Consider the following 27682-nt stretch of genomic DNA (forward strand, 5'->3'; position numbering starts at 1 on the left):
ATGCCCTACATAAGATTTACCCACACAACTGCTGGTGAATCAGATCTTAATCCTTAGAAAATCCCGGATTAATTAGGGCATTTTGCGCATCTTCACCGTCTCTTACGAAACGTGACGGGTGTTTACGGCAAATCGAGTAATTACCTGGGGAGGGGAGCAATTTTGAACTTGTTTCGAAAAACATAATTGCCGAAGACAAGCTATAACTCAGTCGTCCTAACATGTAGGGATTTTTTCCCGGTTTGCAACACTGAGGTGAAAAAGCTTCGCATAATTAAGGCTGTAATCCTATGCACACGTTTGTTGTTGTTTATTCGGGCAGTCGCTTCTGACTCTTCGTGACTTCATGGGCCAGCCCACGCCAGAGCTTCCTGTCGGGGCCGTCGCCACCCCCAGCCCCCCCAAGGTCGAGTCCGTCGCCTCCAGAATATCATCCATCCCCCTTGCCCTTGGTGGCCCCTCTTCCTTTTGCCTTCCGCTTTCCCTAGCATCAGCATCTTCTCCAGGGTGTCCTGTCTTCTCATTATGTCGCCAAAGTACTTCAGTTATGCACACGTACGTGAAAGTGAATCCCACTGACCTCCGTGGGGCTTACTTTTGAGTAGACCTGTATAGGGTCGCATTGTTTGGCTCAAACTGTCTCTGGCTCATGGCCTCAACAACGATTTCAGTTTCCAGATCCAACCCAGTCCTCTCCTCTTCCCTCAGGATTCGCCTTCTCTTATTTGAAAAGATCGCGACATTTCCTTTGTTCCTGGACGCTCAGCACTTTGGGTTCAGGACCTCGGATAGCTCCGTTCTGGCTGGTTCTGGCTGAAACCCGAATGGATTCACAGCCCCACATAAATTGGGGGCACCAGTCTCCACTGCTTTGGACACCGCCCCCCTCTCCTAAGCGTGATATAAGTGCATTATTAATAATAATTAATAGTTATTATTAGCCTGTCTGGCCTTCTGTGCCATCCTCCCTGAGTGAATTGTGTCTTCGTTGGTTCCTCCGACTTCCTCTTTAGAAAACGGGCGACGCTGCTTTGCTCGAACTAACCAAGGGCAGTTTTCCGATGGTGGGGCAGGGCAGCTCTAGCGCGAAAGATGTTGCGATAGGTAAACCAAATCCCCACTTCTTCCATTTGTACCACCAGCCTCTGATGACGTTGCGCGAGCGTTTGTGTGTTACACTAGCGTAACTTCTTTAGCGCTAGTGCTGCGAGACAGCTCCTTCGGCACAGAGTTTATTATTATTTCTTTCCCATGACGAGACTCAAGGAGGGGTATGTGGGGTTCCCACCACACTCCAGCCAGACCCACATTTGCTTCGCTTCATCAAGGTGGCTGCATGATGTGTCTGCAGACCTGCCTTTCCTCCCCATCAGATGGCCGGCTCTCCCTTGCGCTTTGGCTCCAACAAACACCTGATATTCGCAGGTATGAGTGGAGGCTGGTGGCTCCTGTTTCAGTGGGGTGGTAAATCTGCTCTGGCTTTCAGTCAGAACCAGTCAGAAGACTAAAGGAGCTATCCAAGGTGCTGAACCCATTTCAGGGATAGGGTTCAGCACTTTGGCTAGCTCTTTCAGAGTTCTGACTGAAACCCAGAACGTATTCACCACCCCACTGAAATAGGAGCCACCAGCCTCCACTGAATATATTGCCTCTGACCATGGGTGTCCCATTTATTATTGTGGCTAAAAGCCGTTCATGGATCATGAATACGTGCAGGCATCAGGGCACCTTAAGCGTATGTCCCTCAGCCCTCCATCTCTAGTCCTTGGCCTCCCTCAGATTGTCTACATAAGCTAAGCCAAGGGGAAAACCGCAGTGGGGTTTATCTAAATCAGCTTTCCCTAACCTGGTGTCCTCCAGATCTACTGAACAAGTCCCATAAACCCTGACCATTGGCCATGCTGGCTGGGGCTGATGGAAGTTGTCGTCCAAAACATCTGGGCGGCACCACATTGGAGAAGGTGCCGATGTTCCACTGTGAAGGATGTTTAGTGCTCTCAAAGAGCAGGTGGATGAAATTTCAAGTAAATAAAACTTGCGATCCTGAGCCAGATTCGAAGTGGGTTTCCTTGAAATCAAGGGAGTTTGCTTCGAAGTAAAGCCACAGTTCTTTGTACACCTTAGGAATTAACCCTAATGAAATTCAGTGGGACTTCCCCCCCCGCATGTTGTTGTTGTTGTTCAGTCGCTCAGTCGTGTCCGACTCTTCGTGACCCCATGGACCATAGCACGCCAGGCCTTCCTGTCCTGCGCTCTCTCCCGGAGCGTGCTCAAGTCCATATTCATTGCATCGGTGATGCTATCCAGCCATCTCATCCTCTGCCGTCCCCTTCTCCTTTTGCCTTCAGTCTTTCCCAGCACCAGGGTCTTTTCCAGGGAGTTTTCTCTTCGCATAGGGAACATAGGGGCTTCTAAAACTCCACATTCGCTGGCTTCTCATGGCTAGGAGAGAGCTGTTTTCAGTTTGACCAGGCTTGGAAATGAGTTGAGCCATTTTCTGATTTTGGGGAAGTTTGTTGTTGTTCAGTCGCTCAGTCGTGTCCGACTCTTCGTGACCCCATGGACCATAGCACGCCAGGCCTTCCTGTCCTGTGCTCTCTCCCGGAGCGTGCTCAAGTCCGTATTCATTGCATTCCCCCCCCCCCGCATACATAGGATCAAATACATAGGATCAGGATGCCAATGTGATGAGGACTAGGATGATAGAATGGACATCTGCCTTGAGTGCCATTATAAATCCAGCGGGGTAGCCGTGTGAGTCTATTGCAGCAAATACAACAAAGAGTCTTGTGGTACCTTAAAGACAGAATGTAGTATCCAATGTTAGTTCTGCGTAGAGTAGACCCATTGGAATGAATGAAACTTAAGTTAGTCACAACCTCATTTCACTGGGTCTGTTCAACATAGGACTAACATTGGATGCTACCCTTAACCTTTAAGATGCCACAGGTCTTTTTGTTATTATGATTTCAGTAAATAAGATAATATTCTCTCTTCTCAACATCTTGTTAAAAGACCTTTTTGCTTGTAATTAAATCAGGCCATCTACTTAGGGGAGAGTGAAGGCTGAGGACATAATCTAAGATGAAGGACGCCTGCCAAGCACCACTGAAATGAATAGGAACTACATTCTCTTATCCCAACCCCATTAATTTCAACGGGGCTTTCATACGCCAAAACCCGCAATCCTTAAACTGAGTCACTTGGAAGTAAGTATCTCTAGTATCAATTAGATTTTTAAGCTGAGGCCCTGTACAAACTTACCTGGGAGTGGGCTCCATTGAACTCAGTGGGATTTACTTTTGAGTAGACATGTATAGGATTGAGCCCTGAAGTAAATATGTTTAGAGTTGATATGAAAAAAAGAGAAATATAAGGAATCAGTCAAGAAAAGTGGCAAAGGAATGTCTGGGGAGAAGGAAACGAAGGAACAATTTAGTAGCAGATTCTGCTGATATGAAGAGAGGATTTCTTATCTGGGATCTGCTAAAAACATTACACTTTGACCCACCTTGTGCATCGGGCTACAACCATTTTATTCAGCAGACTACAGCTATTTTATTCATTGAACAATCACTGCCCCTTTGCCTGACATGGTTCTTTGTTTATTATGATCCTTTGTTTATTAGGATATTATGATCTCATTGCTTATTAATGGGATCTTCTCAAACTGGGGAGAGGTAACGAGTGGGGTACCGCAGGGCTCAGTCATGGGTCCAGTGCTCTTCAACATTTTTATTAATGACTTGGAGGAGGAGGTGCAGGGAATGCTGATCAAATTTGCAGATGACACAAAATTGGGCAGGATAGCTAATACCTTGGAAGACAGAAACAAAACTCAAAGTGATCTTGATAGACTGGAGCACTGGGCAGAAAACAACAGAATGAAATTTAATCAGGATAAATGCCAAATTCTGCATCTAGGAAAAAGAAATTATATGCACAGTTACAAGATGGGGGATACGTGGCTCAACCATACTACAAGCAAGAAGGATCTTGGAATTGTTGTAGATCACAAGGTGAATATGAGCCAACAATGTGATGTGGCTGCAAAAAAGGCAAATGCTCTTTTGGGCTGCATTAATAGAAGCATAGCTTCCAAATCCCGGGAAGTACTAGTTCCCCTCTACTCAGCACTGGTTAGGCCTCATCTGGAGTACTGTGTCCAGTTCTGGGCACCACACTTTAAGAAGGATGCAGACAAGCTGGAGAGGGTTAAGAGGAGGGCAACAAAGATGATCAGGGGACTGGAAACAAAGCCCTTTGAAGAGAGACTGAAAGAACTGGGCATGTTTAGCCTTGAGAAGAGAAGACCGAGGGAAGATGTGATAGTGCTCTTCAAGTACTTGAAAGGTTGTCACAGAGAAAAAGGCCAGGATTTCTTCTCGATCACCCCAGAGTGCAGGACACGGAATAATGGGCTCAAGTTACAGGAAGCCAGATTCCGGCTGAACATCAGGAAAACCTTCCTGACTGTTAGAGCAATACAACAATGGAACCCATGACCTAGGGAGGTGGTGGGCTCTCCCACACTGGAGGCCTTCAAGACGAGGCTGGACAGCCATCTGTCAGGGGATGCTCTGACTTGGATTCCTGCATTGAGCAGGGGGTTGGACTCAATGGTCTTGTAAGCACCTTTCAACCCTACTATTCTATGATTCTATGATTCTATGATCCTATTATCTTTTATAGTAAATTCTTCCCCTCATTCTACTTTGGCTTTTCTAAACTCTCATTTTAAGCCAATCCAACTTCATTTCTTAAAAATAATCAGCCCTACACTTGTCTAAAATATGAGGTGCTTTATTAATGTGAGTGGATATAGGATATCATCTATAAACTAATATTGCATGTAACATTGTATACTTCATACAATATTACGCCATTATTTTAACATACAGATGCTTTCCCAGAGTTTGGGTAGAGAGATCGGCTGAAAATATAAAAACTACAGAGAACCGAGTGAGTTTTCAATTCCCTAAATTAAAACCAATAAACAAAGAAAGAAACAGGGCATTCCTATACATGTCTATTCAGAAGCAAGTCTGGTTGGTTTACCAATGGAATTTAAACAAACAAGAACAACCCACTGAGTGGCATTGAGAACTGATTTCTTAGGATCTAATCTCACATAATTCAGTAAGTGCTCTCTTTGATGGGGTAATCGCACCAGGCCGAGAATTGAGATAACTTTCGCCTGTGCCTTTCCCTTTAATTATAAAGTTCCAGTTGGACACATGTAGCCAACTAAGGCTGCACTTCTGTACACACTTACTTGGGAGTAAGCCCCATTAAGAGAGGCTTAACGAGGCCGTGGGACTGACTTCTGAGTAAATATGTCATGGGATTACAGTACACTGTGTAACTCAGCCTTCCCCAACCTAGTGCCCTCCAGATGTGTTGGACTACAACTACCAGCATCCCCCAGCCAGCTGGAATTCTGGGAGTTGTAGTCCAACCTGGGCACCAGGTTGAGGAAGGCTGGTGTAACCAATCAATGAGCCATTTCAACCAGAACATATATAAACGTGCTGCTGAGCATTCTAAATCTTGAGTGTAAAACCCATCTTCACTGTCCTGCGGTTGAGGGTAGACCAAATTTACCAAGCAAAGTCCTTTAAATGAAGAAAAAGAGAATGTACCCTCCATCCACGGTAGCTCCAGTTGCCTGAGATGTTGCTGAATCATGCAGACATAGGGTGGTCAGGTGCAAAAGAGGACAGCGCTTATGTACCCTTAATAGTTCTGCCTTCTTCGACACAGCAATTAAAGGTGTAGTAGTGCTGTCCTCCTTTGCATCTGGACCATCGTATATGGACATGATCTTTGCCATGTTGACTCACACTGCTACTTATTGTTTTGACACCCCAAAGCGTTCCTGCTTTTATTTGAAGAACAAATGTTTATGGGAGGGGGGAGCCCCAAAAGCTCTCCCTGGTTTCTGAGATTTTCCTTGGGACAGCCTGTGAATTAATAAGCTGATCTTATGCATAGTTACACATGAGTAAGTTCCTCTTCAATCAATGGAGCTTACTCTTGAGTAAATTAGTATATACGATTGCACTCTTCATGCCATATTCCAGGTACCAGCAGGAGGATTTGCCACCCTCTGCTCAAGATCTCCGCAGGTGATTTCTTGACCCAACAATATCTTCACCAGTCAGGAAACAAGTGGTATCCAACGCCATTGGGTGGCAATATGGTGGGTGCCTTCCACTTGAAGGCATAACTTACGGATAGGTTGAAGCTGTGAGGCACCTTTATGGTGATCAGCCATTCCTGAGACTTGTCACTTAGGGCTGTGTGACCTTGTGGCAGGGTAAGAATGGCTTCTGGAGCTAACCTGGATCATCCACTCGGAGCTGTGTGGCACTGGGGCATGGTGATCCTGGAAGGCTGCCCCCTACATGGGAAGGTGTGGCTGAAGGAAGGAGTGGGAACACCCAACCCACTCCTGTCTTGAGGCAGTGTGTGCCCTAATCACTCCTAGGCTGATGCCTGATCCGAATGGAATAAGTTAGCCTCCCACATAATCACTCCCCCCCACACTTCTGCAGATTCAGGTTAGTTGTTGTTGTTGTTGTTGTTATTATTATTATTATTATTTCTTTATTATTATTTGAAATATTTCTTGGCCACCTTTCAGGGAAGAAGCCCTCCCAAGGCAACTTGTGGCAATAAAATACATCAAAACAGTTAAAATATTAAATGCAAAAACATAAACACAATAAAATACCAATAAAAACAACAATAAAAGCCAATAATAAAATGTGGCCCATTTCCCAACCTATACAGTTGTCTCATCCCTTTATTTTCATTACCACTGCCATTGCAAATATAGAAAAGAAGATGGTAATTATTCTGAGTTAATGACTCCTGCAGGAAAGTATATATACTGCAGTGCTAAAATATTAACCCAGCCTTCCTTTATCTGATAGCCTTCAGATGGATTGACTTGCAAAAGACAGGGGTTACAGTCCAATCCATGTGGAGGGCACCAGGTGGGGGGGCTGTTTTACCCCATTGAGTAATGCAAACTAGAAGGGCAGACCAGATGTCCACTAGATACATTGACTTGGCACCTGTAATTGAAGAAAGTCTTCTCCCCAACCCCTCTTCTGTTTTAAAACCTGGCTGATCTTTCCACCACCAGATCTGTTCCTTTTGAATTTAACCTTGTCCTCAAAAGGCAAGGAACCTGACACTGTCATTGATTTCTAGTAAGATCCACCCCAAAGAACAGGGAGATCTTAAAATAAAAACAACAACAACCCAGTGTCTTTCGCTGTCCCATATAAAACACTTATCTTCTCCAAGTTTGTGCAAGGAAAGGAAACAAAACAGTGTTCTTGTTGATGGAGGGGTGATGATTGCCTCCAAGTATGCCCCTTTCAGATACTGGTTTGGTAGCCCAAATGCAAATGTCTCGGGTTATAGGTGGGCATCTCTCAAAATCATCTGTGTTGCTGGTTGTATGCATGGATGATTGGGTGAAAGTCCATTAAAAATGATCAATTAATTAGTAAGTGAGTTAACCATTTGCTTTCTAAGTAATGTATGGGATGGTGTGAGTGGGTCCCTCATCAGCATTAGTGAGTGTATGTATGTATGTGTATGTGTGTGTGTGCATGCTTATGTGTGTTGATGAGAAGTAAATAACTTATATAACCCCCCCTCCGAGAGCTTCAGCTATTGGGTGGTATAGAAATAAAATGTAATAAATAAAATGTCAAAAGCACCAATACCTTTGTTTTAATAAGTCTGCAATGTATACCAGTTTTCCCAGGGAGTGGGCCTCATTGAACTCAATAGGATCTACTTCTAAGCAGACATGTATAGGATTGTGTTGTGTGACTTGTATTAATACCATTGCTATAGCTATTAGGGGATACTTAAAAATAAATAAATCACAACACATGCTTTTAAAATACACTTTTTGTGGGTGGCGCTTTTTGTTGTTTTGTTTTGCAATTTAACCTTGAAGATAACCTAAGACTACAATCCTATACCCACATTAATGGGAGTAAGCCCCAGAACGCGATGGAACTTACTTCTGAGTAGACATGTATAAGATTGCATTGTTATCACCCTTCACGTACTGAAATCCCCCACCACCCGCCCAATTTGGTAGGGAACCTGCAAGAAGCCACAAATGACCCTTCACTTCACTCCATTATCTCCAGTTTAACCTTCCCCACTTGCCATCCTGGGCAAATCTATTTTCCGAAGCAGTGAGTGCCCATTGGCACCAATGGAATATCTCCCCCCCACCCTAAACTTAATTGCCACGGGGAGGGGAGGTGGGTTTTGGGGAGGATCACAGCTGAGGAAGGATTAGCTGTCTCCACATGTCAGTGGAGGCTGGTGGCTCTGATTTCGGTGGAACTGTAAATCCATTCTGGGTTTCATCCAGAACCAGCTAAATCTCTAAAGGAGCTATCCAAAGCGTTGGACCTATTGGGGGGAGGGAGGCGGACTCAGCACCTTGGATAGCTCCATTAGAGTTCTGGCTGGTTCTTTCTGAAACCCAGAACGGATTCACAGCCTCACCAAAATCACAGCCAGCAGCCTCCACTGCCACATGCCGCACTCGCCTGGCACCCCCACCCCCACCCAAGGTGGCAATTAAGCATAGGGGGGAAATGCCATTGGTGCCAATGGGAAGGTCCCCGCCACCCTTAAACTTAATTGCCAAAGGGTGCGATTTCTGAGGAAGGGAAGCCATCTCTTTGTCTTGCACTTGTGAAGGCAGGGAGCACAGACTTGCTTCGTGGTGAAATAATGCGGAATACCTACTATCACCGCCTCAGAAACGTGCATGCAGAAATGTGCATGTGTTATGAATGTCTACTCACAAGCAAGTCCTACATGCTAGTCACGCACCGTCCTCCCAAGCTCTGCCCGCGCTCTGCTCTTCCCGGCTTGGGAAGCCCGCTTTAGCCCTGCCATATACTTCCCCAGTTATTAATTCCCAGCGCTAATACTGAGCAGCTCCGGGGGAACGAACAATGAAATCGGCGCCATGTAAACGCGGCCCTGCTTCTTTACCACGCACACACTTTACATTCGTTCGCAAGGTAGCATTTCAAAGGGGGCGGTGGGGTAAGGAGAGAGTCCAAGGTTTGATCTGGCTTGATTGCAAGCAGAAATGTTTTCCAGCATGTTATGAACACATCAGGCATGAAGGTAGCAGAAAGCTGTGGAAATCACCCGGGTATGTTTTATCACGAGGCAAGGTGAAATGATGCGCTCGTGGCATGTAAAAACAGCCGTCAGAGGTTCAGCGTCGCCGTTTTCATACTACGTAACCTAACGCATCAGCCTCAATGGCCGCGGATCACACCAGGTTCAGCTGTGGCTCATCTGATGGCTAATCATAGTAGAGAGATGTACTTACCCACATGTGAATTAGCTCTGAGAAGGAGGCGATAAAAATGGTCAGGTCTCCTACCTGGTTTTATGACCATTACGTGGTTTCTTACAGTAGTAACATGTTGTTTAGTCCTAAATGGCTTGTAAATAGTCGTAGCTGCTGAAAGAGCAGGTCTACATTACAGGATTTAACCATTTTTCCTTCTTCTCCGGCCACTTTGGGTGGAGATGGAGCTAAGAACCTCCCAGGAGAGAATTCTCCACACCCTCATCAAACCACAGTTCTCAGGATTCTTTGGGGAAAAGCCATGGCAATGCAACGAGATTTTAACCCGTATTCCGCCTTATAGCATAAAAGTCTTTCAGGCCGAGAAATAATAAATAACAGAATTGCAATCGGGTAGCATCCTGCAGAGTAGTGGAGCGGGATGAACAAAACACTGCCAATAGCAGCATGTTCCCAACACAACCCCTTTCTCCATGCTTCCTTGTATGGCGTGCAACCCGCCTCTCCCCGCCCCCTTTGAGCTTCAAAACATGACATAAACTGCAGGCACGCGTTCTTTTGAAATAGTTTCTGTTGCCTTCTTCCCTCTTCCTCCCCTCAAGGAGGACTAGAAACCTGAGGTCAGAAGTGGGATTTGGGACTTGACATTTCAGGGCTAAACGTGGAGATTGCAAAAAGAAACATTCTCACATACGGAGAAATGGATAGCTCACTGCCCGCTACTCAGTCCTCAACTTGGAAGGAGGCAAGTTCAGGTTATCAGCTGGTTTTCAAGAGTTTCATTAAAGGATAGATCCTGTCTAATTCTTACTCCTGAACCCAGGAAAAAAGACCGTAACAGTTTGCCTACATCACAGGGTTAAGGATGCTGTCCTACGCGTGTTTAGACAGAAAAAGGTTCCACATCTCCCAGCTATGCTGCCTGGGGCATGCTGGGAGTTGAAGGACTTTTTTCCCGTCTAAACATGCATAGGATTTCACACTAAACCCTTCATAAAAACCCTAAAGGTTTTTCCTTCTTCTCGGGGAACCTTGGGCAGAGATGGGGCTAAGAATCTTATGTATGTCTACTCAGAAGTAAGCCCCACTGAGGTCAATGGGACTTACTCCCAAGTAAGTATGTACAGGATTGTAGCCTAAGCTTTTTTCCTCCAGTTTAGGAAATTTCCATTTCCCCATAGGTCACATACACAGGCCTCTGTCTCTCCCTTTCTACATCATGAGAACAAGTTTATCTGTTAGGGTTTCCCTTGAAGGAGTTCTGGGAAATGTAGTCTTATGAAAATACCGTCAATTGTCTGCCTCTTAGAATTCCCAGAATTCACAGGGAGAGGGGGCGTCAATCCATGACAATAAAACTGGTTCCCAGTTATCCCACTGACACGCCTGTCAGGAACTACTACTACTACTGAGCTCTGGACACTGGTTAAAAACAAAACTGTTCATCTCTTGCACAGTAGGCTGGATTTCTCAATTTTATTATAAAATAGAAGCAGAAATATTTTTCCAAAGACCATATTCACATAATATAAACAATACACAAAATTTGAGGGGGCCTCGCTGGTGCCTGATAATTATCCTTGGGTTTCAGTGAGCAGCAACAGCATATGATATATAGAGATAGATAGATTAGAGATATAAGAACTGCTCTTGGCCAGGTATGATTGGATGGGTGTCTTGGGCTCCACGCAGTTCGAACTCCGAGCCTAAGGATGTGACCCAGCAGCCACATAAGCCTGGACAATTATGCACACTAATCAGGGTGGCCCCACAGACTTCAGAGGCGGAAATATTATTATGAATAATAATAATAATGAAGGATATAGGCTATTTCAATGTTAAATGTGCAAAACGCTGTACAGTCTTTATCCTCACAAATAGCCCTGTGAGGTAGTTCACCCTTGTTCCCATTTTACAGATGAGGGAACTGAGGTTGACGAGTGCCCACTGAGTCGATGAGCTCAACCCAGATCTCCCAGCTTCAGCTCCAATCTTGGAGCCTCCGGACTGATTGAAGGCAAGTTCTCTGGCTTAAGTGATTTGTGGATCTCGCCTTTCTTGTCACCATCCCCACCTACAGAATGGCAAAAAGAATCACACGGACAAGGCAAAATGAGCCCACCCTCCCTGTTTTCCTTTATTTCTTGCTTTTGCATAGCATCAGCTGCAAAGGAGAATAATAAGGACTAGGGGCATGCCTAGACTCCAGCAGCTACTACAGCATTTGAGCTTGCATTGGCCACAAATGTATTTTGAAGTTGAGAGGTGTAGCTTCCCTTGCAACAGCAACTTTTTACTCCTGCCTCACAATGTAACCTGTTGCTGCTGCTGCTGCTGCTGTTCTTTTACTGCCTGGAATCCACAACCTAGATGAGTCTCATTACAGTCAATAGGTAAAGAAGCTGTAGACTGCAGCAGCCACCACAAACAACCAAAAATCCTCCTATTTGGAAAGACGTGCAATGATTTCAGATGTTTCCATGTCAGCGTGAGCTGTAAGACTCTCCATCATAAACAGGTTTGGATGGAGTTGCTAACTTTGCAAGCAGTCTCTGTATCTAGGGCAGGGCTGGGGAACTTAGGGCCCTCCTGATGTTCCTGGACTACAACTCCTATCATCCCAGACCATTGGCCATGCTAGCTGGGGCTGATGGGAGTTTTTAGTCCAACCTCTGGAGGGCCACAGGTTGCCCATCCCTAGACTAGGGGCTTTGACAGCAGCTTATGATGCAGAAATGAGCAGGTGATAAATTAATGCAGCCTTCCCCAACTTGGCACCCTCCAGATGTGATGGACTATAGACCCCATCATCCAAAGTTGGGGTGGTGGGACTTGTAGTCCAACACATCTGGAAGCTGCAAAGTTGGGAAAGGCTGAACGGATGTGTGAAATTTGTTGCCACCAGGGGGAGCCGCAAGCTTAGATGGCTTGCAAAGGGGATTAGAACAGATAAACTCATGGAGGATGACTCTTATCAGTGGCTACCAGCCATAATGATTATATGGGGCATCCAAGTTCAGAGACCACTGAATACCAGTTATTGGGGGGTGGACAATGGGAGATAACTACTGCCTCCCATCTGGGCTAATCGCCCAAGACAATTTGCTGCCTAAGGTGAAAAACAAGATGGCCACCAGTCCCATTCCATGTACAAAAGCCAACTGGACATGCAATTGAATCTTACTTCAATATTGCAGATAGGACAGCATCCTCTACTGCATCTGAAGGCAGCAGACTAGGTTAGGGGGCACAGGGTAGGCCACATAGCACACAGCTCTCTCCTCCAACACCTTGTTGCTGTCTCCCAGTATCTGGCACCTGAGGCTACTGACTCACAGTGCCTAATGGTAGGGCCAGTCCTTTCCCAGAGGCATCTGGTTGGCTACTGTAGGAAACAGGATGCTAGACTGGATCAACCTTTGGTCTGTTCCATCTTTCATGCCTTGAAAAGCTTCATTTGCTGATCCCTACGGATCAGGTTGAGAAGGCACAGCTACAGGGGTCAGTTAAAAGCTGGCAACCTGAAGACTGGATCTGATCAAGGACCAAGGGATTGCAAATCCTGAAGCTGCTAGCCCCCCACCATCCATCCTCCCAAATTAGCTACTGCATTGACCTCCTCTTCCCCCTTCTCCCTGCCCCCCCAAAAAAGTCCAAGGAAAGAATGCTCCACCACTCTGCAACCAGCTTGATCTTAAGACTTTGTCCCCAAATACCTTGCAAAGGTTTTGTGTTTTATAGTACCTTCCAAATAAGTCAATAGTCAGCTGGCCAGTCATTTGCTCCAAAGCAAGACAACAGATCCAGAATCAAGAGTTTGCCATCGCTTTCAATGTATCAGATAATAGGTATGAGATTTTTTTTTATTTAAAAAAAAAAGTAAAAAAAGAAGACAGCTGAGAGGGAAGCCTGGGCTAAGGGAACATCATTGGTGCCCCCAGCATGTTTAAGAGCCAAGGTCGACCAGGTTAGAGGACATGGAGTTGAGGATGGAGTCTTGCAAACTGTGATGGTGCAGAGGGTCCGCACTAGGTACCGGAATGGCACTAGGACCCTGGGGATGGCCTAAGCTGTGGAGCGGTTGTAAACCTGGGTTCGAATTGAGCAGTAAAGCGGGGCTGGACGAAGAATGATCAGGGGTCCCTGAAGGGGTTTTCTCATCTTCAGAGCTGCCCAAAACTGCCTTGTTGCCATTCAGGGAGGAGGAAAGTGGGTTGTGGCCGTTGGAGCTGGAATTTTCGTTGTTTTCCCTAGAAAAGAAAAGAAAGGGGGAGAAAGCTTAGACAGCCATGCTTAGATTTTAAGTCATGACTCACTGAAGTCCCACTGGTTTCAGTGGGTCTACTCTAAGCATCATTAAGTCTGAATCCAACCCAGGGTGTTTAGGATTTAAGTTGTAGGGCACAATCCTATGCATATTTAGACAGGAAAAAAAAGTCTTACAATTCCCAGCATTCCCCAGCCAGCCCTTGGTGCACTTAAGACTGCAGCAGTCCTACAGACTTACTTGGAGGTAAATCCCCTTGAAATCACTTGGACTTACTTCTGAGAAAACATGAAGAGCATCTGACCGTACATCACGGTGAACAGAAGATAAACCTGGATTTACTGGTAGATCTCTGGGTGATTTGAAATAAATCAGCAAGGTTTTTTGACCCCCAATTGTTTAACAATAGTAGAAACAAAATGATATCCCCCCTCAACCCCATTCAACTGCCAAAATGAAGAAAACTGGGTGGATAACCAGTTGTTATTCTCCTAGGCATTTTAGTCTTTCTGTTTCTGATGTTTTAAATCTGTTACTGTATTTTAAATCTTTGCACAGCTCCTAGGTTTTATTTTGGTTTTTATTTTATACCATAGTTTTAAACTTTTAAACTTTTATATTATAATTTCTCATGAACCACCCAGAGAGAAATAGAATAAATACATAAATAACCAGGAATGGATTTAGCGTGGAAGGACTATGAATTCCATTCAGTTCTGGTACACAAATCAAAGTCCTGGATTCAGAATTCTTTAATTCTAAGTGTGTGTCTCTTGCACCAGGTTCTGTTTGCTGGATCTCAAGGTCCTAGTAAAGAAACCAAAGGGAAAAAAAAGAAAGTAGCTTCTATAAGCTGAAATCTGTCTGTGATGAAGATCAACGATGCCATTTTCACCCCTTGAGATCCTCAGCTCGTTTACCCCAACACTGTCCCTGTAAAATCATAGGAATGGCTGAAGGCTGAGCTGGTTGAGTAAGTTTCTGCATAATTCCCTCCTCCTCACACTCCAGGTGTCTGGATTTCAACTGATTGCACCCTCACCCCCCTAAGCAGCCCACTGCACCATCCTTCCAGCCCACAACAGCTGAGACTTAGGGTGCAATCCTACGCAGGCTAGACAGAAAACAAGTCTGAAATGCTGGGAGTTGTAGGACTTTTTTCTGTCTAAATCTGCTTAGGATTGCACCCTTAAAGTTTTATCTAAATCAAGTCCAGTGTGGGATGAGGGAACTTGGGAACTCAGGCGGAAACCCCCGCTGGGCTTTTTAGAGCTGACCTAGGCGTTTAAAAAAAGCACCAGGCAAACACAGCTATAGGGCCATCCCAAGAACCAGGAGTAGCCTGCCTCTTAAGCTGTACTGAAGGAAATGAGAGGGAAGCAGGGCTATTCCACCAAACCCGCTAAAAGACTTAGGGCACAATCCTATGCATGCTTAGACAAAGAAAAGGCGTACAACTGGCTGGGGCATGCTGGGAGTTGTAGGCCTTTTATGCATAGGGTTGCGCCTTAATCATAGTGCAATCATACACATGATTACTCAGAAATCATACTGCCACTATGCTGAATTTGGTCTTCTCTCAGGTAAATATGCACAGGATTGCAGTCTTCATGGGTTTTTCTCTTCCCTCCCAATTCCTTTTTCCTTGTGTGTTGTGTCTTTTTAGATTGTAAGCCTGCCAGCAGGGAGTATCCTCTTGTACTGATTATATGTAAGCCACTCCAGTAGCCTTTTGGCCTGAGGAGTAGGATAAAAATACCTTAAAGAATCCACAAATTGATAAATAATAAAGTAAGCTCTGCCCTGGATGACCTTGGCTAGTCACTGTTACCCAGGCCTGCCTATCCAACTTAGCCTCACAACAATCCTGCAAACAAGCCAATTTGACCCCTGCTCAAAACTCAGCCCAAAGGATGTGTGTTGTTTGTATGTCAGCAGACTTCATTCCAGCTAGCAGCACCCTAGGGTTGTACACTTACTCGGGAGTAAGTCTCAGTGCAGTTCCCCATAAAAGTCAAATCCATGACCTGCTCAGCAGGATTGCGAACCTATGGACAGTTACCTGGAAGTGAGCTGGTCCCACTGAAGTAACACAGTGCTTGGGGTCTGGGTGCTAATCACCATTCTGAACTCTTCCAAGATTACTAAAAAGACCTCACAGGATTAATGACAGCCACAGGGTGACCCACGTCCCAGTTCTGAGAGAACCAGGGTTTTGCGCCCAATCCTAAAGGCATTTATGTGGGAAACTAATCCCATGAAGAGAAGAGTCCCGGGAAAAGCGCTACAAGGCTAGGTGACTTTGTGACATTGCTCTATTTACAGATATACAAAACAGGGCAAAGCAGAGGCAATGATAGCCCTCCAATAAACATAGAGTCCCGTGCCTCTGATTCGCAGGGAGCTATTTGTACAAACACCCCTAGGCCCGACCCCAATTCCACCTAACCCCAGCTAGAAACTCTCAGCTCTTTCCTTCTTCAAATCCAGACTACAAACATTCCTCCCTACAACCCACAAATTGACAACAGTATTTACAATTATCTCTGTCTACACTCCCCTTCTTCCGCACCAAAATCAAGGCAGCCTTGTGGTTCTCAGGACCACTTTTGCTGTCGCATCCATGGCAGTGGCCCACGTGAACTCTCAAGCCTGGGTCCTGTTTCAGCATCAGGCTTCCGCAATCCGCTGCTGAGTTTCTCTAGTTTTTCCAGAACTCACAGTGGCCTGCGGAAAGGGTAGAGTCGTGAGCTTGGGTCATCCACCCTTTGCCAGATGGCCTTAGGATTCGGGGGATGACACCGGTGTCCCACAGAGGGTCATGAGAATGGACTCTCGCATGCATTCAAAAACTACCCAAGCTGGAAATAAACGGCAGATACGCTTTACTTGGAAATACGTCCTGGAGAGGGCCAAAAACAGACATCATTTTAAATATGTGTCTGGCAGCTATGCCTTTTGTTCATTTTGTTTTTACTCAAGAGTAGGTGCAGGGGGTCTGATCCAGATTTTAAAAGCCCTCTTTCCCCCTCAGGGTCCTGATCCAAGGGGGGTGCAGCTACTCTAGAGTAAAAGAAAGAACAATGAAAAAGCATAGCTCCTGCACACAAGATTTACGGAAGGCCTGTTTTGGCCCAGATTTAGAATCAAGACGCCCATCACCTAACTTCTGCTTGAGATGGGCGGTGAATGGTAACTAACAATAGGAGGGGGGTGGTTTTACATCACTTATGACCAAGGTTTTAGAGGAAAACATAAATGGGGGGGCGTTTGGGGGGGCACCCTGGGAGGTGGGTGGAGAGGGGAAAGTTCAAGCTTACACAGTCTTGCCTGTGACCTCCCCCGCTCCTTGGGTAGGTCTGGGCGTCTTGAAAACAGTTTGCGGCTGGCCCAGTTGAAAGTGTGGTTTAACAAAACAAGAACCTCTCTCTCTCTCTCTCTCTCTCTCTCTCTCTCCTGTAAAGATCAGGATGTCTTTGGCAAGAGGGAGGACGGATGATGAAGTTTGTTGAGTTAGCTTTCCAAGGCTCACCCTAGAAAGGAAAACAACCTTTCCTGGCAGTTTGCTCTGGATGAGAAGAACGTCGCAACGACGAAGGCAAAAGTATCACCATATTGGGATCTCTTTCTAAGATCTCCGCTGTAGTTAAACCGTTTGCCTCCGTCCGTTTTTAAGGTCGATTTTTTTTTTTAAGCCAATGTACAGTAGCAGCAGGCAGCTTCTTTTCCCGAATCAGGAGAGGAAATGCCCTTCACAGTTTGTGGCACGCTTCATCTGGCAACATCTCGGCACTAGGGACATTTACTTGAGAAGGGGAGGGGGGGTCATTGACTTCCGCGGACCTTGCCACCGAACAAACAAGGCACGCTGATTTGAAATTGAAAGTAAACTCCATCGAAGGCAGCAGGACTTACTTCCAAGAAAGCACGCATAGGATGGATCCTTCCCTGTGAACTGGAGCATGTCATTTTGATGGACTGGGCTACTAAGTCAGAGTGCTTAGGATCGCAGCCCGACGTCATAAATACACAGCGTCTTTACTCAGATATAACTCTCAGTGCGTTAAATAGGGCTTCCTGCGCAATCCTATCCATGTCTACTCAGAAGTAGGCCTCACTGGGTTCAAAGAAACGTCCTCTGCAGGTAAGCGGGTATAGGACTGCAGTTTTAGGGTAGTATCCAATGGTCTATTCTGTGTAGGACTAACATTGAATGCTACCCTCTGTCAGTGAGTTCATGGTTGCAACCACTGTTTCTGAGAAGTTGGAGCAAGGTCAATAAGTTCAACGAAAATTTGCTTAACAGATGGTCATAGTTGGAAGGAAGCATAATTGAAATAATAGAACAACCATCAACCCAATCCTAGTTAGGTTTACTCAGAAGAAGCTCCCACTGAATTTAATGGGATCCAGCCATACACAGGGCTGCAGTCGAGGAGTATTGTGAGACCTGGAAAATTAACCATTTTAGCAGGCCCAGTTTATAAAATGCTGCGCTTATCCATGGAGGAGAGTCTGCTTCATTGGATGTGAGAAGTGGACAGATCACCTTCACTCCATGCATCAGATGAAGCACATCCTCACCTACCAAAGCGTAGGCCACCATAAAATGGTTAGCCTTCCAGGTTCCACAAGTCTCTGAAGGAAGCCAGGGAGAACGCTTCTAGAATTAAAAAAAATCAAAGCTACTTATTTATTATGATAGATGAACATACGACATTTTAAAAAATCTCAACTTGCTTCACTTTGCAATCATTAATGCCCATCTATCACCAGCAAGCCAACAAGACCCACCTTAACTTCCCTGCACACTTTAAAGTCCTGTAGAAAACACAACAGCAGGCCACTTTTCAAAAACAGCCCCAGGACAGGAGTATTTTGGTGGGGGGTTATTTTGGAGAAAATGTGCTTAGTATCAATGGCTACTAGTCCTGCTGGCTATATGCTACCTCCAGTATTGGGGCAGTATGCCTATGTATACCAGTTGCTGGGGAACATGGGCAGAAGGGTGCTGTTGCACTCATGTCCTGCTTGTGGGTTTTCCATGGGCTGGTTGGCCACTGTGTCAATAGAATGCTGGACTAGATGGACCCTTGGTCTGATCCAGCTGGGCTCTTCTTACGTTCTTATGATGTTAATGTCAGCCCATCAGTGCGATTGTGCCCTGGGTCAAATACTACTCCTTGATTCTGAAGAGGATAACGGGGCTACCACACTCCTCCACCCTTCTGAAGTCAACTGCACTGCTGTAAACTGGTATTGTGGACTGCATCATGTTAATGATAAGTGCATCCTATCTTCAGCCACTTAGAAACATTCTTTGCAATAGGCCTTTTCCTAACAAGTCAGGAAAAGTTGTCAGGAAAACTCCCCCCCCAGTACATTCCATATTGCAGATTTGGGAGGGGTGAGGCTGAGAGATGCTGTTTGGCCTAAGAGACCAGCCAATGAATTCGTGAGCTCTAATCAGGGAATTCCGAGTTCAGAGCCACCTGCGATGGGGCACCTTGGTTAAAATCCAGCTTGCTTTGGAACACAGAGGCGAATGGATTCATCTGGACCCACTTTCTGGAGGGCGCCAGCTTGGAGAATACATATTCCTAAGAATCTTGTGGCTCCTTAAATTTATTCCTCTTTAAGTTGCCACAGAACTCTTCGTTGTTTTTGCTGCAACAGGCATAAAAGAGTTCTCCCTCTGGAAAATGGATATTCCTGAGTACATAGACATACCCACTGTATTATCTCTTGAGATATGATTGGATCAGATTATAAATTTACAAGAATGGAACCCTCGATTTAAAGCCCAGATAAGCGGACGTGATTAAGCGGGCCTGTCCCCATTGATGTCAATGAGGAGACCCGATGCCAGTCCAAGTTCTTAAAGGGGCCGAAGACCAGACGTCCGATTCAGCCCCGTGCTTGGTCTAGCGCACCACAAACAAGAGTTCATCCTAAGCAGAGTTCTTTAAGAATCGAATTAACAATCACTGCTGATTGTTAGTCATTGTTGCTAACACTGAACGCCTTTATTTGGAAGCAGGACCCCTTGTTTCCTACTTGAACCCAGTCTTATGGCATGTTTCCTCAGAAGTCCATTTCATCCGGTTCAGGATGGCTTACTTGCCCCCAAGTAAGGGGGCAAAAGAAGGTTGCCTTAATTTATTCCCAAGTAAGGCTTTACTCCTAACCACACTCACCCATTATACTTAAGGGGACCGAGGAAACTGATCTGCTTTCCAGACTATGTTTAGAATCGGGCTCTGATCTGAAGCCGAATTGTCCCATTTGACTTCGGCAAAATTAACTCCGCGATGTTAAGCCCACTAGTAGTAATCATGGGGGTTCACTTCCAAGGAAATAATGTATTCAAGCCTACGATCCTACAGATGGTCGTAGGTAACCCACTGGGATCACTGACGAATCTCCCTGTCCAATGTTTGTCCTCTGATTACAGTGTAATCATTACACTCACCAGCACTGCGCCCTTTGGTTACAGTGTTTTGATCACTGAGCGAATGGTTGAACTGTAAGCCCGTCCTCTTCAGGAATACCACTCTTAAGGAGGTATGAAGTGGGGCGTTTGGTCCGCACCCCATTTCTGACTGGAAGATGCAGATCACGCTGTGTGAGTGACCACCAAGCTTGCTTGCGGGACCCTGCAGTTAGTTAAGGACGGTGAACTGTCTATTGTCAAAACCCTGGAGACCTCTGGAGGGGATACCATTTCCCTTCCTTTGGGCAGTCAGTGTGCGCGCCCGTGTTCGTTTGTATTCCCTCTATTAGTAGTAAAAGTATCTTTCATCTTATCAGACCTAGACTGGGCAGCCCCCAGCCCCACAAAATGAAAAGCCCACGTCCATTTAGAGAAGCGGTTGGAGCTCATTCGTTTCCAGATCTAGAACTGCGTCCATTCGAACTGCTCGCAGTGAAATCCGCTCCGCTGTCTATCAGAGTGCCTAATGGTCCCCAAAGGCACCAGACACCTCTGCCGTGCAGTACGATCGTTTTCTACTACTGGGACTGGAGGCTTTTAAGTTCCCCCCACCTCCACTGCTGAGACTGCAATCCTACGGTGACACACAGCCCCAATGAACGCAGCGGAATGAAGTTTTGTGTCGATGTACATAGGTTCGCAGCGATAGGTTGTGCTCCCAAAGACACACATCCCTCTTCTCCCGGACCTCAAATCCTCAAAGACCCTCAGGGTTGAGCGCTCCGTGTTTTTATGCTGAAACAATAATTGGGGAATGCAGGATCTGGCATTTGGTAGTCCTCAACAAGTTGCTATCAGTGTCCCTGGACTACATACTTCGTACCCACCAGGAGCACATTTTCTATATAAAGTTTCTAGGCAGTGTCACAGGGGAGAGAGACCCACATATTGAGGGTGCGTGTAAAAACCTGTTACTGATTAGACTTTTTGGGAGACGTGTTTGTGCGACCAGGAATTTCATTTGAATTCACAGGGGGTTACTTTATGATCAACTGTTCAGCAGGGGCCTTACTAGGCACTTAAAAGATTCGGGACCCAGGCCCCCGGTATGCAAATCTCCATTAAAATTTGCTTATGCTACTGTATATCTCTATATATAGATTTAAAAATAATTACTAGGATGTTTGCTATCTGTGAGTTGGATCTGGATTTACACTGGATCAACTACGCTGACCTCCTTCCCAGAACACTCCGCCAAATCCCTGAAAACACTACGCAAAGGGTCAGAGGGCCCTTCTGAATGTGATGAGAGGTGGTGTGGGAGATCCCCCAAAATCAGGCCGAGGGACCTTCGCTCACAGAAGGCCTCTTCCTCTCGCGGAAGGCAGTTCCTGGATCCAACCCCATTTCCAAAAAGGGGAACCTACTGCCTCAACCCAATGATTTATTAGAAGGGCAGCAGAACCCTGAACCCCGACTCTAGATAGAGGACTTGCATCAGGCCTGGCTGAATCGAGATCAGAAACTCGCAAAAAATGGGACCCCCGCAATGACAGAGACTCTGACTGCAGATCGGTGTAGGTTTATTTGGGAGTAAGCTCCTTTGGACTCCATAAGACTGACTTCCGAGTAAACATGCAAAGGCGCGTGCTGCTTCACGAAGCTGGGTCTAGCTGAGTCTGTCCATTAGACTCTAAAGCGATTTGCAGCGGGTCGGCTCCAGAAATCATAAAAAACAGTCGGCTTGGATATAAAGCCGTTTTACTTCCATTGAAGATAGCGGAGATTGAAATTGTCTTGGCGTGGGTTTTAAGGACTCAGGGTTGTGACCTTCCTCTTACACTCCACTCTTCTAAAATGTTCAGGATCGGTGTAGGTTATAACCAGTTACTTTGGATATAAGGCTGTGTAATCCCATCTATGCACAATTCTATGCACGATGTTTACTCAAAAGTAAGTCTCACTCTCTGTTCAGTGGGGATTGCTCCCTAGAAAGCTTGCACAGAATTACAGCCTTTGGCTGCAATCTTAGAGGCACTAATATGCAGGACTTACTTCCGAAGAAACATACACAGGATCGTGCTATTATGTGGAAGCAAGTAAGTCCCTTGCAACACAGTGGGCCACTTCTGAACGAATAACTGCACAGGATCAGGCTGCCTATAGGGTTGTGGGTGGGCCTCATAGGCAATGAAGTCTGAATCCACTTTTGCATGTAAATCCAGCTGACCACCTCCAACTGTAATCCAGATTCTCCGGAGAAAACTCCAAGCGATTGGCCTTTTCTTTTCTTTTCTTTTTTTTTCTTTTTGGATGGCAGCCGTAAACTACAGTAGAGAGGCTGAGTAGGTCCAACCAGATGATATCTGTTTTATTAGCCCCACATGTTGGTGGAAGCAGAAGGAGCTGGCGCTATTTTCTGGATTTTCTACCAGCGTTGGCTCACAGGAAAATAATATATTTACACTCGCTTATTATGGTGCCAAAAGGGACTACAGCCTGGCTGGTTGAATACTTTCCCATCAAATGTCTATCTGAGAGCTGCCTAAGTCCTCCTAAATCATTGGGTTGTTCCCCGGGCCTCTTTCACACGTGTTAATTGTACAAGGGCTGACATTTGCCCTAGCTGGGTGTGTGAGTGGGTTTCTAAATTACACTGAGCCTCTTGGAGAGATTAGACTGGGCCTGATATCTATCAATCTGCATTTGTTAACTGGCCTCCAGGTTGCGTGTGTGTTTTAAAATATTCTTTATGCATTTCAGACCAGTTAACACAATTCTCGAGTTATTTTCCATTGATATCAAAGGTTCTCTCTTGTCTAAATAGGGTTGGAAAAGTCATTCACGTCAGTTAGTTACAACGTAGGGAGAAGGAGGAAAAAATATTTCAGCTCAGCAAAAGCAGTTAAGACCCCCGGAATCCTTCAAAACCAGTGGGAATTACTGCCAGTGAGTAAGGACTGAAGTGTGGGGCTGTAACCTACAAATCGCAGTGAACTCCGGAGCAATCCCAAGGCCTGCTGTTCATACAGACTTACTTTGAATTCCACCCTCTTCGAAGGAACCTGTTTCCAAATAAGTGGATCCAGAATGGAGGAATGAGAGTGTGCCAGAAATGGGTGGGCTCCTACACCTACAAATTATTGCCCGCTTATACCAGAGTAGTTCTTGTCTGGGTTGGAGGATTACTGGAGTCACAGGGACTTCCTTCACCTACCAGACGCTGAGCCCCAACATGATTGGGAACGTTTGTATGTCACTGTCTATCTACGGGAAATAGGCCTAGGATGTATTTCTTTGAGGCCTACCCTAGTACTCTCCCTCATCAAATCAAAGGAGGGGTTCTTCTTCCTGGCTCTGAGGGACCTGGCGATGACTATGGTGTCTTTCTCTTTTCACAGGTTTCTATGCTACTTTTTCTCACCTTCTGAGTTCCATCAAAGACTTCCTGGTTTCTGTTTTGCAGTTTTTCACAATAGGCACTATACTCTAGGCTCAGTTAGGTTCTACACCAAAGTGGTCTTGTACTTACCTGGGAGTAAGTCCCATCGAACACAATAGGATTTACTCCACGCTTACTGCTTACAGCCTTCACAATCTCTCTGAAACTAGTTTAGGTTGTTTTTCTCACAGTACAACGGTCACCAAGGCCACCAATATTCACATTCAACTGAAATTGGTTGGCTAAACCTTTAAGTACGATTGTGTATGAGGCTGGCTTATCCCAGGAGATAATGTACAAGTGAAGTGCAGCCAGAGTGTATTATTTACTCAGAGGTAAGAGGCCCGTGGCTTGGACTGATGCCCGAGTAAATATGGATAGAATTGCAGCCTTAAAATGATTGGGGTTGTGCTACAATCTGTTACACATTTATGCCAGAATAGTCCTCTTAATGTCAATGGAAGTATTCTAGGTTGCTGCTCCAAAAAGTTAACTACCCAATAGCTTTATCTGTCCCAGAAGATGACTTCAGGAGAGTACAAAAAACAATACTATCTCCGACGATTTTCATATTAGATAATATAATGCATTATATATGCACAGTCCTATTGTTGTTATTCACTATTTAAAAGTAATTGATGGAACCAGTTTGTCTCGATAATATGGAATTGTTGCCTATTTCTGTCTCACAATTCATTATTATCATTCAGTCTACTGTCTGGAAGTTCCACCAACCTTTCCATTTACACAGATTAAGTCTTAGTGAAATGAAAGGAACTTGCATCCGGGTAGATAAGCGGCCATGTTTAGACTTTAATTTGAACTGAAACTCCTGGGATTTATTTCCAAGAAAATGTGTGTTTGTTTTTAAAGGACAGGGGTTCAATGCATTAAAAACAAAACAAAAGGAAACCCTCTCCTTTTTATTTTTTTTAGTTGACAACATCCCAGAGAAATTGACGGGCTTGTCAATGAGACGTGAGCGAAAGATTTACAACTGATCTCCGGAAACAAGTTAATTATGATCATCACGATTCGTTAAAATTTATTGGCGATGATAATGGCTTTAAACACACATCCACTGCCACCAATTATGAAGAGGTTTCCTTTGGGAGCCAGAGGCCTCTTAGAGCCATTTCCAGAGCAGCCTTCCCAACAACTCTGAAGTCCCAACAATTCTGAAGCCTTCTGCTGCTGCTTCACCGCTCCCAATGAAATGAATGGAGTGGCCGGCAGCAGTACCCATCACCTTGAGAAATCCAAGCTCCATCAGGGATCTTTTAACTCAGGGAGCACAATCCTATGCAAGGAAAATAAGTCCCATCATGTTCAAGCGGGTTTGCTCCCAGGTAAGTATGTACAGGAGTGCAGCTTTACATTTTGATATGATCAGGAGTGAGTGAGTTTGTTTAGGATGCTGTATTAAAGCCTACTCATATTTTCTGGAGCCCAGCTGACCTTGCCACCTTCTAAAGTGTTGCAGTGATTTGTTCAAGATAAATTAGGTACTAGCTAGAAGGATACAGCAAGATATTTTTTTCAGTAGTGTTTTTTGTTTCAGTTCTGCTTGAGTAACTAAATGGCTTACTGAATAGGTTTTTATTACATAAATAAGTAGCTAAATTTGAGTTTAAGAGTACTGAACAGAAGGATTTAGACACAATAGGAAGCTAGTCACATAAAGGAAACGAAGCTGACCCCACTTCAAGGAAGAAGTTGCAACCTTTCTCTCCCATTCACGTTAGTACTCCGTTCCATTTCTTCCAAATCGGTTTTCCGAGGACGTGGCTTGGGATCCAAGCCGAATCCGAGAGATTTGTAGGTCTTCGGCCGCAATTCGATTGTGCTTCCATGTAAAACCAATCCGCCCGCCCCCCCGCGCCCTTCCCGCCCTCTCCCCAAGCCGATCAAACGACCTCTTAGCGGAAACCGGCGGCGGATTGCGGTGCGCCTGGGGTTCCGGAAAACTTTTCCATACATCACCTTCAGTGAAACGGCTAAAGTCACATTTGTATTGTATTTGAGTCGAAAGAACGAAACCCCCGGGTCTTCCTTTTAAACGCTTTAAAATCTTTCTGACCTAGTATGGCGTCTACGGCGCTTTAAATAAAGCGGAGCCCCGCTGTTCGGACTGATTTGCTCGGGTCCCGCCACGTTCAAGGAGGCTTACGCCCGAGTAAAGCGCGTGTAGCCTAACTGGGAGCTGAATTATTGCACAAACATCGGATGAATATGACACACACACACACACACGGGACACACACCCCGGCGCCCAAATCAGAAACCTTTGTTGCAAGGAGGCGAGATCGCAAGAGCTGCAGGAGGGAGCGAGCGAGCGAGCGGCTGTACTTACTCGTACCTTTCTTTGGCCTCGGCCGCCCGGTCCCGCTGCCTCCGGTTCTTGAACCAGTTGCTGACTTGGGTGGTGGTGAGCCCGGTGGCCTCGGCCAGCTCCCTCTTCTCCCGAGGGGACGGGTACGGGTTGTGGGCGTACCATTCCCGCAGCACGCTCCGGCTCTTCTCCTTGAAGCAGTAGCTGGTCTCCTCGCCGTCCCAGATGGAGCGGGGCAGGGGGAACTTGCGGCGGACCCGGTACTTGCCGACGGCCCCTAGGGGTCGCCCCCGCAGCTTCTCGGCCTCGATGTAGTGCGCCTTGAGCCACAGCTGCTGCAGCTTGGGGTGGTTGTGCGCCGAGAACTGGTGGCTCTCCAGGATCTTGTAGAGCTCGCGGAAGTTGCCCCGGTGGAAGGCCACCACGGCCTTGGCCTTCAGGACGCTCTCGTTCTTGTGGAGGTGCTCGCAAGCCGGCAGCGACCACAGGAAGCGGCCCAGCCGCTCGATGTTGCCCCCTTGCTGGAGCACTTCGCACACGCACGCCACTTGCTCCTGGGTGAAGCCAAACGTGGGCAGCATGGACATGATGGCGCGCCCTCCGAGGCCCGGCCGCCGCCGCCGCCGCCGCCCGCGCGCTCTCCTACCGCATCTGCCCTGGCCGAAAGGGGGCAGCCGCTCGGCGGGCCGCGCAGCAGCGCCCCGCAGGCGCCGCCTGGGGGGACCCGGGAGGAGGGGGCGTCGGGGCGCAGCCGGCACCAATGGGGAAAGGGCTTCGCCAGGGGCCAGCCAACCAGCGAGCGCGCGAGCTGCGGCTCACTCGCGAATGGAAGCCTCGGGCCAGGTCAGCGCGGCGGCGGCGGCGCCCGTGGAGCGGGAGAAGTTCCGCGCGCGGGGGAGGATCCGCGGCAGCGCCCAACTTTCGCGTTTCGAGCGGCGCTTGTTTGGGTTGAGTGGTCGCGCTGGCGCTCGGTTTGTAAGTCCCTGGGTTCCGATCAGCAACTTTGCGCCTCTATTGTGTGAGAGCAGCGGCGCTCGCACCGCTGGAACTTTCGCTCCCCCCCCCCCCGCCCGGGCTTGCAAGTTCCACTCTTTCTCTCTCCCTCTCGTTCTCTCACGCTCGCTCGCTCGCTCGCTTCCCCCCTTTCCTGCAATAGGATCGCGTACATGTAATCTAGTACTAAAATGCCCTGCTCTACCACTTTCTTCCTCCTCCTCCTCCTCTTCTCTCTCCTCCTCCTCCTCCTCTCTTCTCCTTGCCGGTTCTTCTCTTCTTCTCCCCCCCCCTCTCCTGTCCCCCCCCTTCTTCCTTTCTTCTTCCTTTCCAAATAATATTATTCTAAACTGGCATAAAAAAGTGATTATCCGAGCCGTGATTGGTCCAGTTATCTGACCCGGGGACTGCCCAGGAGAAGACAATAGCTTTAATCAAATTATTTGCCATGGTGACGCTGTCAATCAAAAGTAACCCGATCTGTTTTGAGGTGGCTCCCTGGCTCGGTTGACAGATTGCTTCGAGCCACTCAGAGGCGGGCTTTTTCAGAGCTGGGATATTACTAGGGAGGGGGGAGGGGGAAAGAAATGTCCGCCGTGATTGACACTGCAAAACACGGAAAGAGGGAGGGGGAGTCCCAGAGTTCCACCCAGGCCTGACCACTGACTGACAGTGGGGGCGCTGCAACCCCGACAGGTCCCCAGGCTCAAGTCAAACGTCGATGCTTTCCAATTCGAAAAATCCCAGATTTGGGGGAAACTTTTGTACAAACCTTTGGAGCGCCCGGGAATTGTGGGAAGTCTCACTGGGAGCTTTTGTGGGAATAAAGAACTTCT

The 27682-nt window shown here is 46.5% G+C and overlaps 1 protein-coding gene across 2 annotated transcripts; it reads right to left on the minus strand.

Moving 5' to 3' along the window:
- Positions 1-10842: 10842 nt before the first annotated feature.
- Positions 10843-26515, minus strand: SIX2 (SIX homeobox 2). 2 transcript variants are annotated; one of them, XM_084828965.1, is made up of 2 exons: positions 25881-26515; positions 10843-13629 (listed from the first exon to the last, which is right to left on the minus strand). In XM_084828965.1, the coding sequence occupies exons 1-2, from the start codon at positions 26438-26440 to the stop codon at positions 13326-13328; spliced, it is 864 nt and encodes a 287-aa protein (XP_084685091.1). In that variant the 5' UTR covers positions 26441-26515; the 3' UTR covers positions 10843-13325. The 2 variants fall into 2 exon arrangements, with proteins under 2 accessions (XP_084685091.1, XP_084685090.1); XM_084828964.1 differs by having other exon boundaries at positions 25875-26515.
- Positions 26516-27682: the final 1167 nt, after the last annotated feature.

The sequence above is a fragment of the Heloderma suspectum genome, chromosome 1 (assembly GCF_057233095.1).
Source record: "Heloderma suspectum isolate Gila_16-S chromosome 1, 16-S_ref, whole genome shotgun sequence".
NCBI classification, from domain to species: domain Eukaryota; kingdom Metazoa; phylum Chordata; class Lepidosauria; order Squamata; family Helodermatidae; genus Heloderma; species Heloderma suspectum.

Bases quoted from the DNA above. Each gene is read 5' to 3' on its own strand.
- SIX2 (XM_084828964.1), bottom strand. From the start codon at position 26,440: ATGTCCATGCTGCCCACGTTTGGCTTCACCCAGGAGCAAGTGGCGTGC. The intron at 13,630-25,874 runs GTAAGTACAGCC...TTTCTTTTCTAG, and splicing joins GAGGCCAAAGAAAGGTACGA to GGAAAACAACGAAAATTCCA.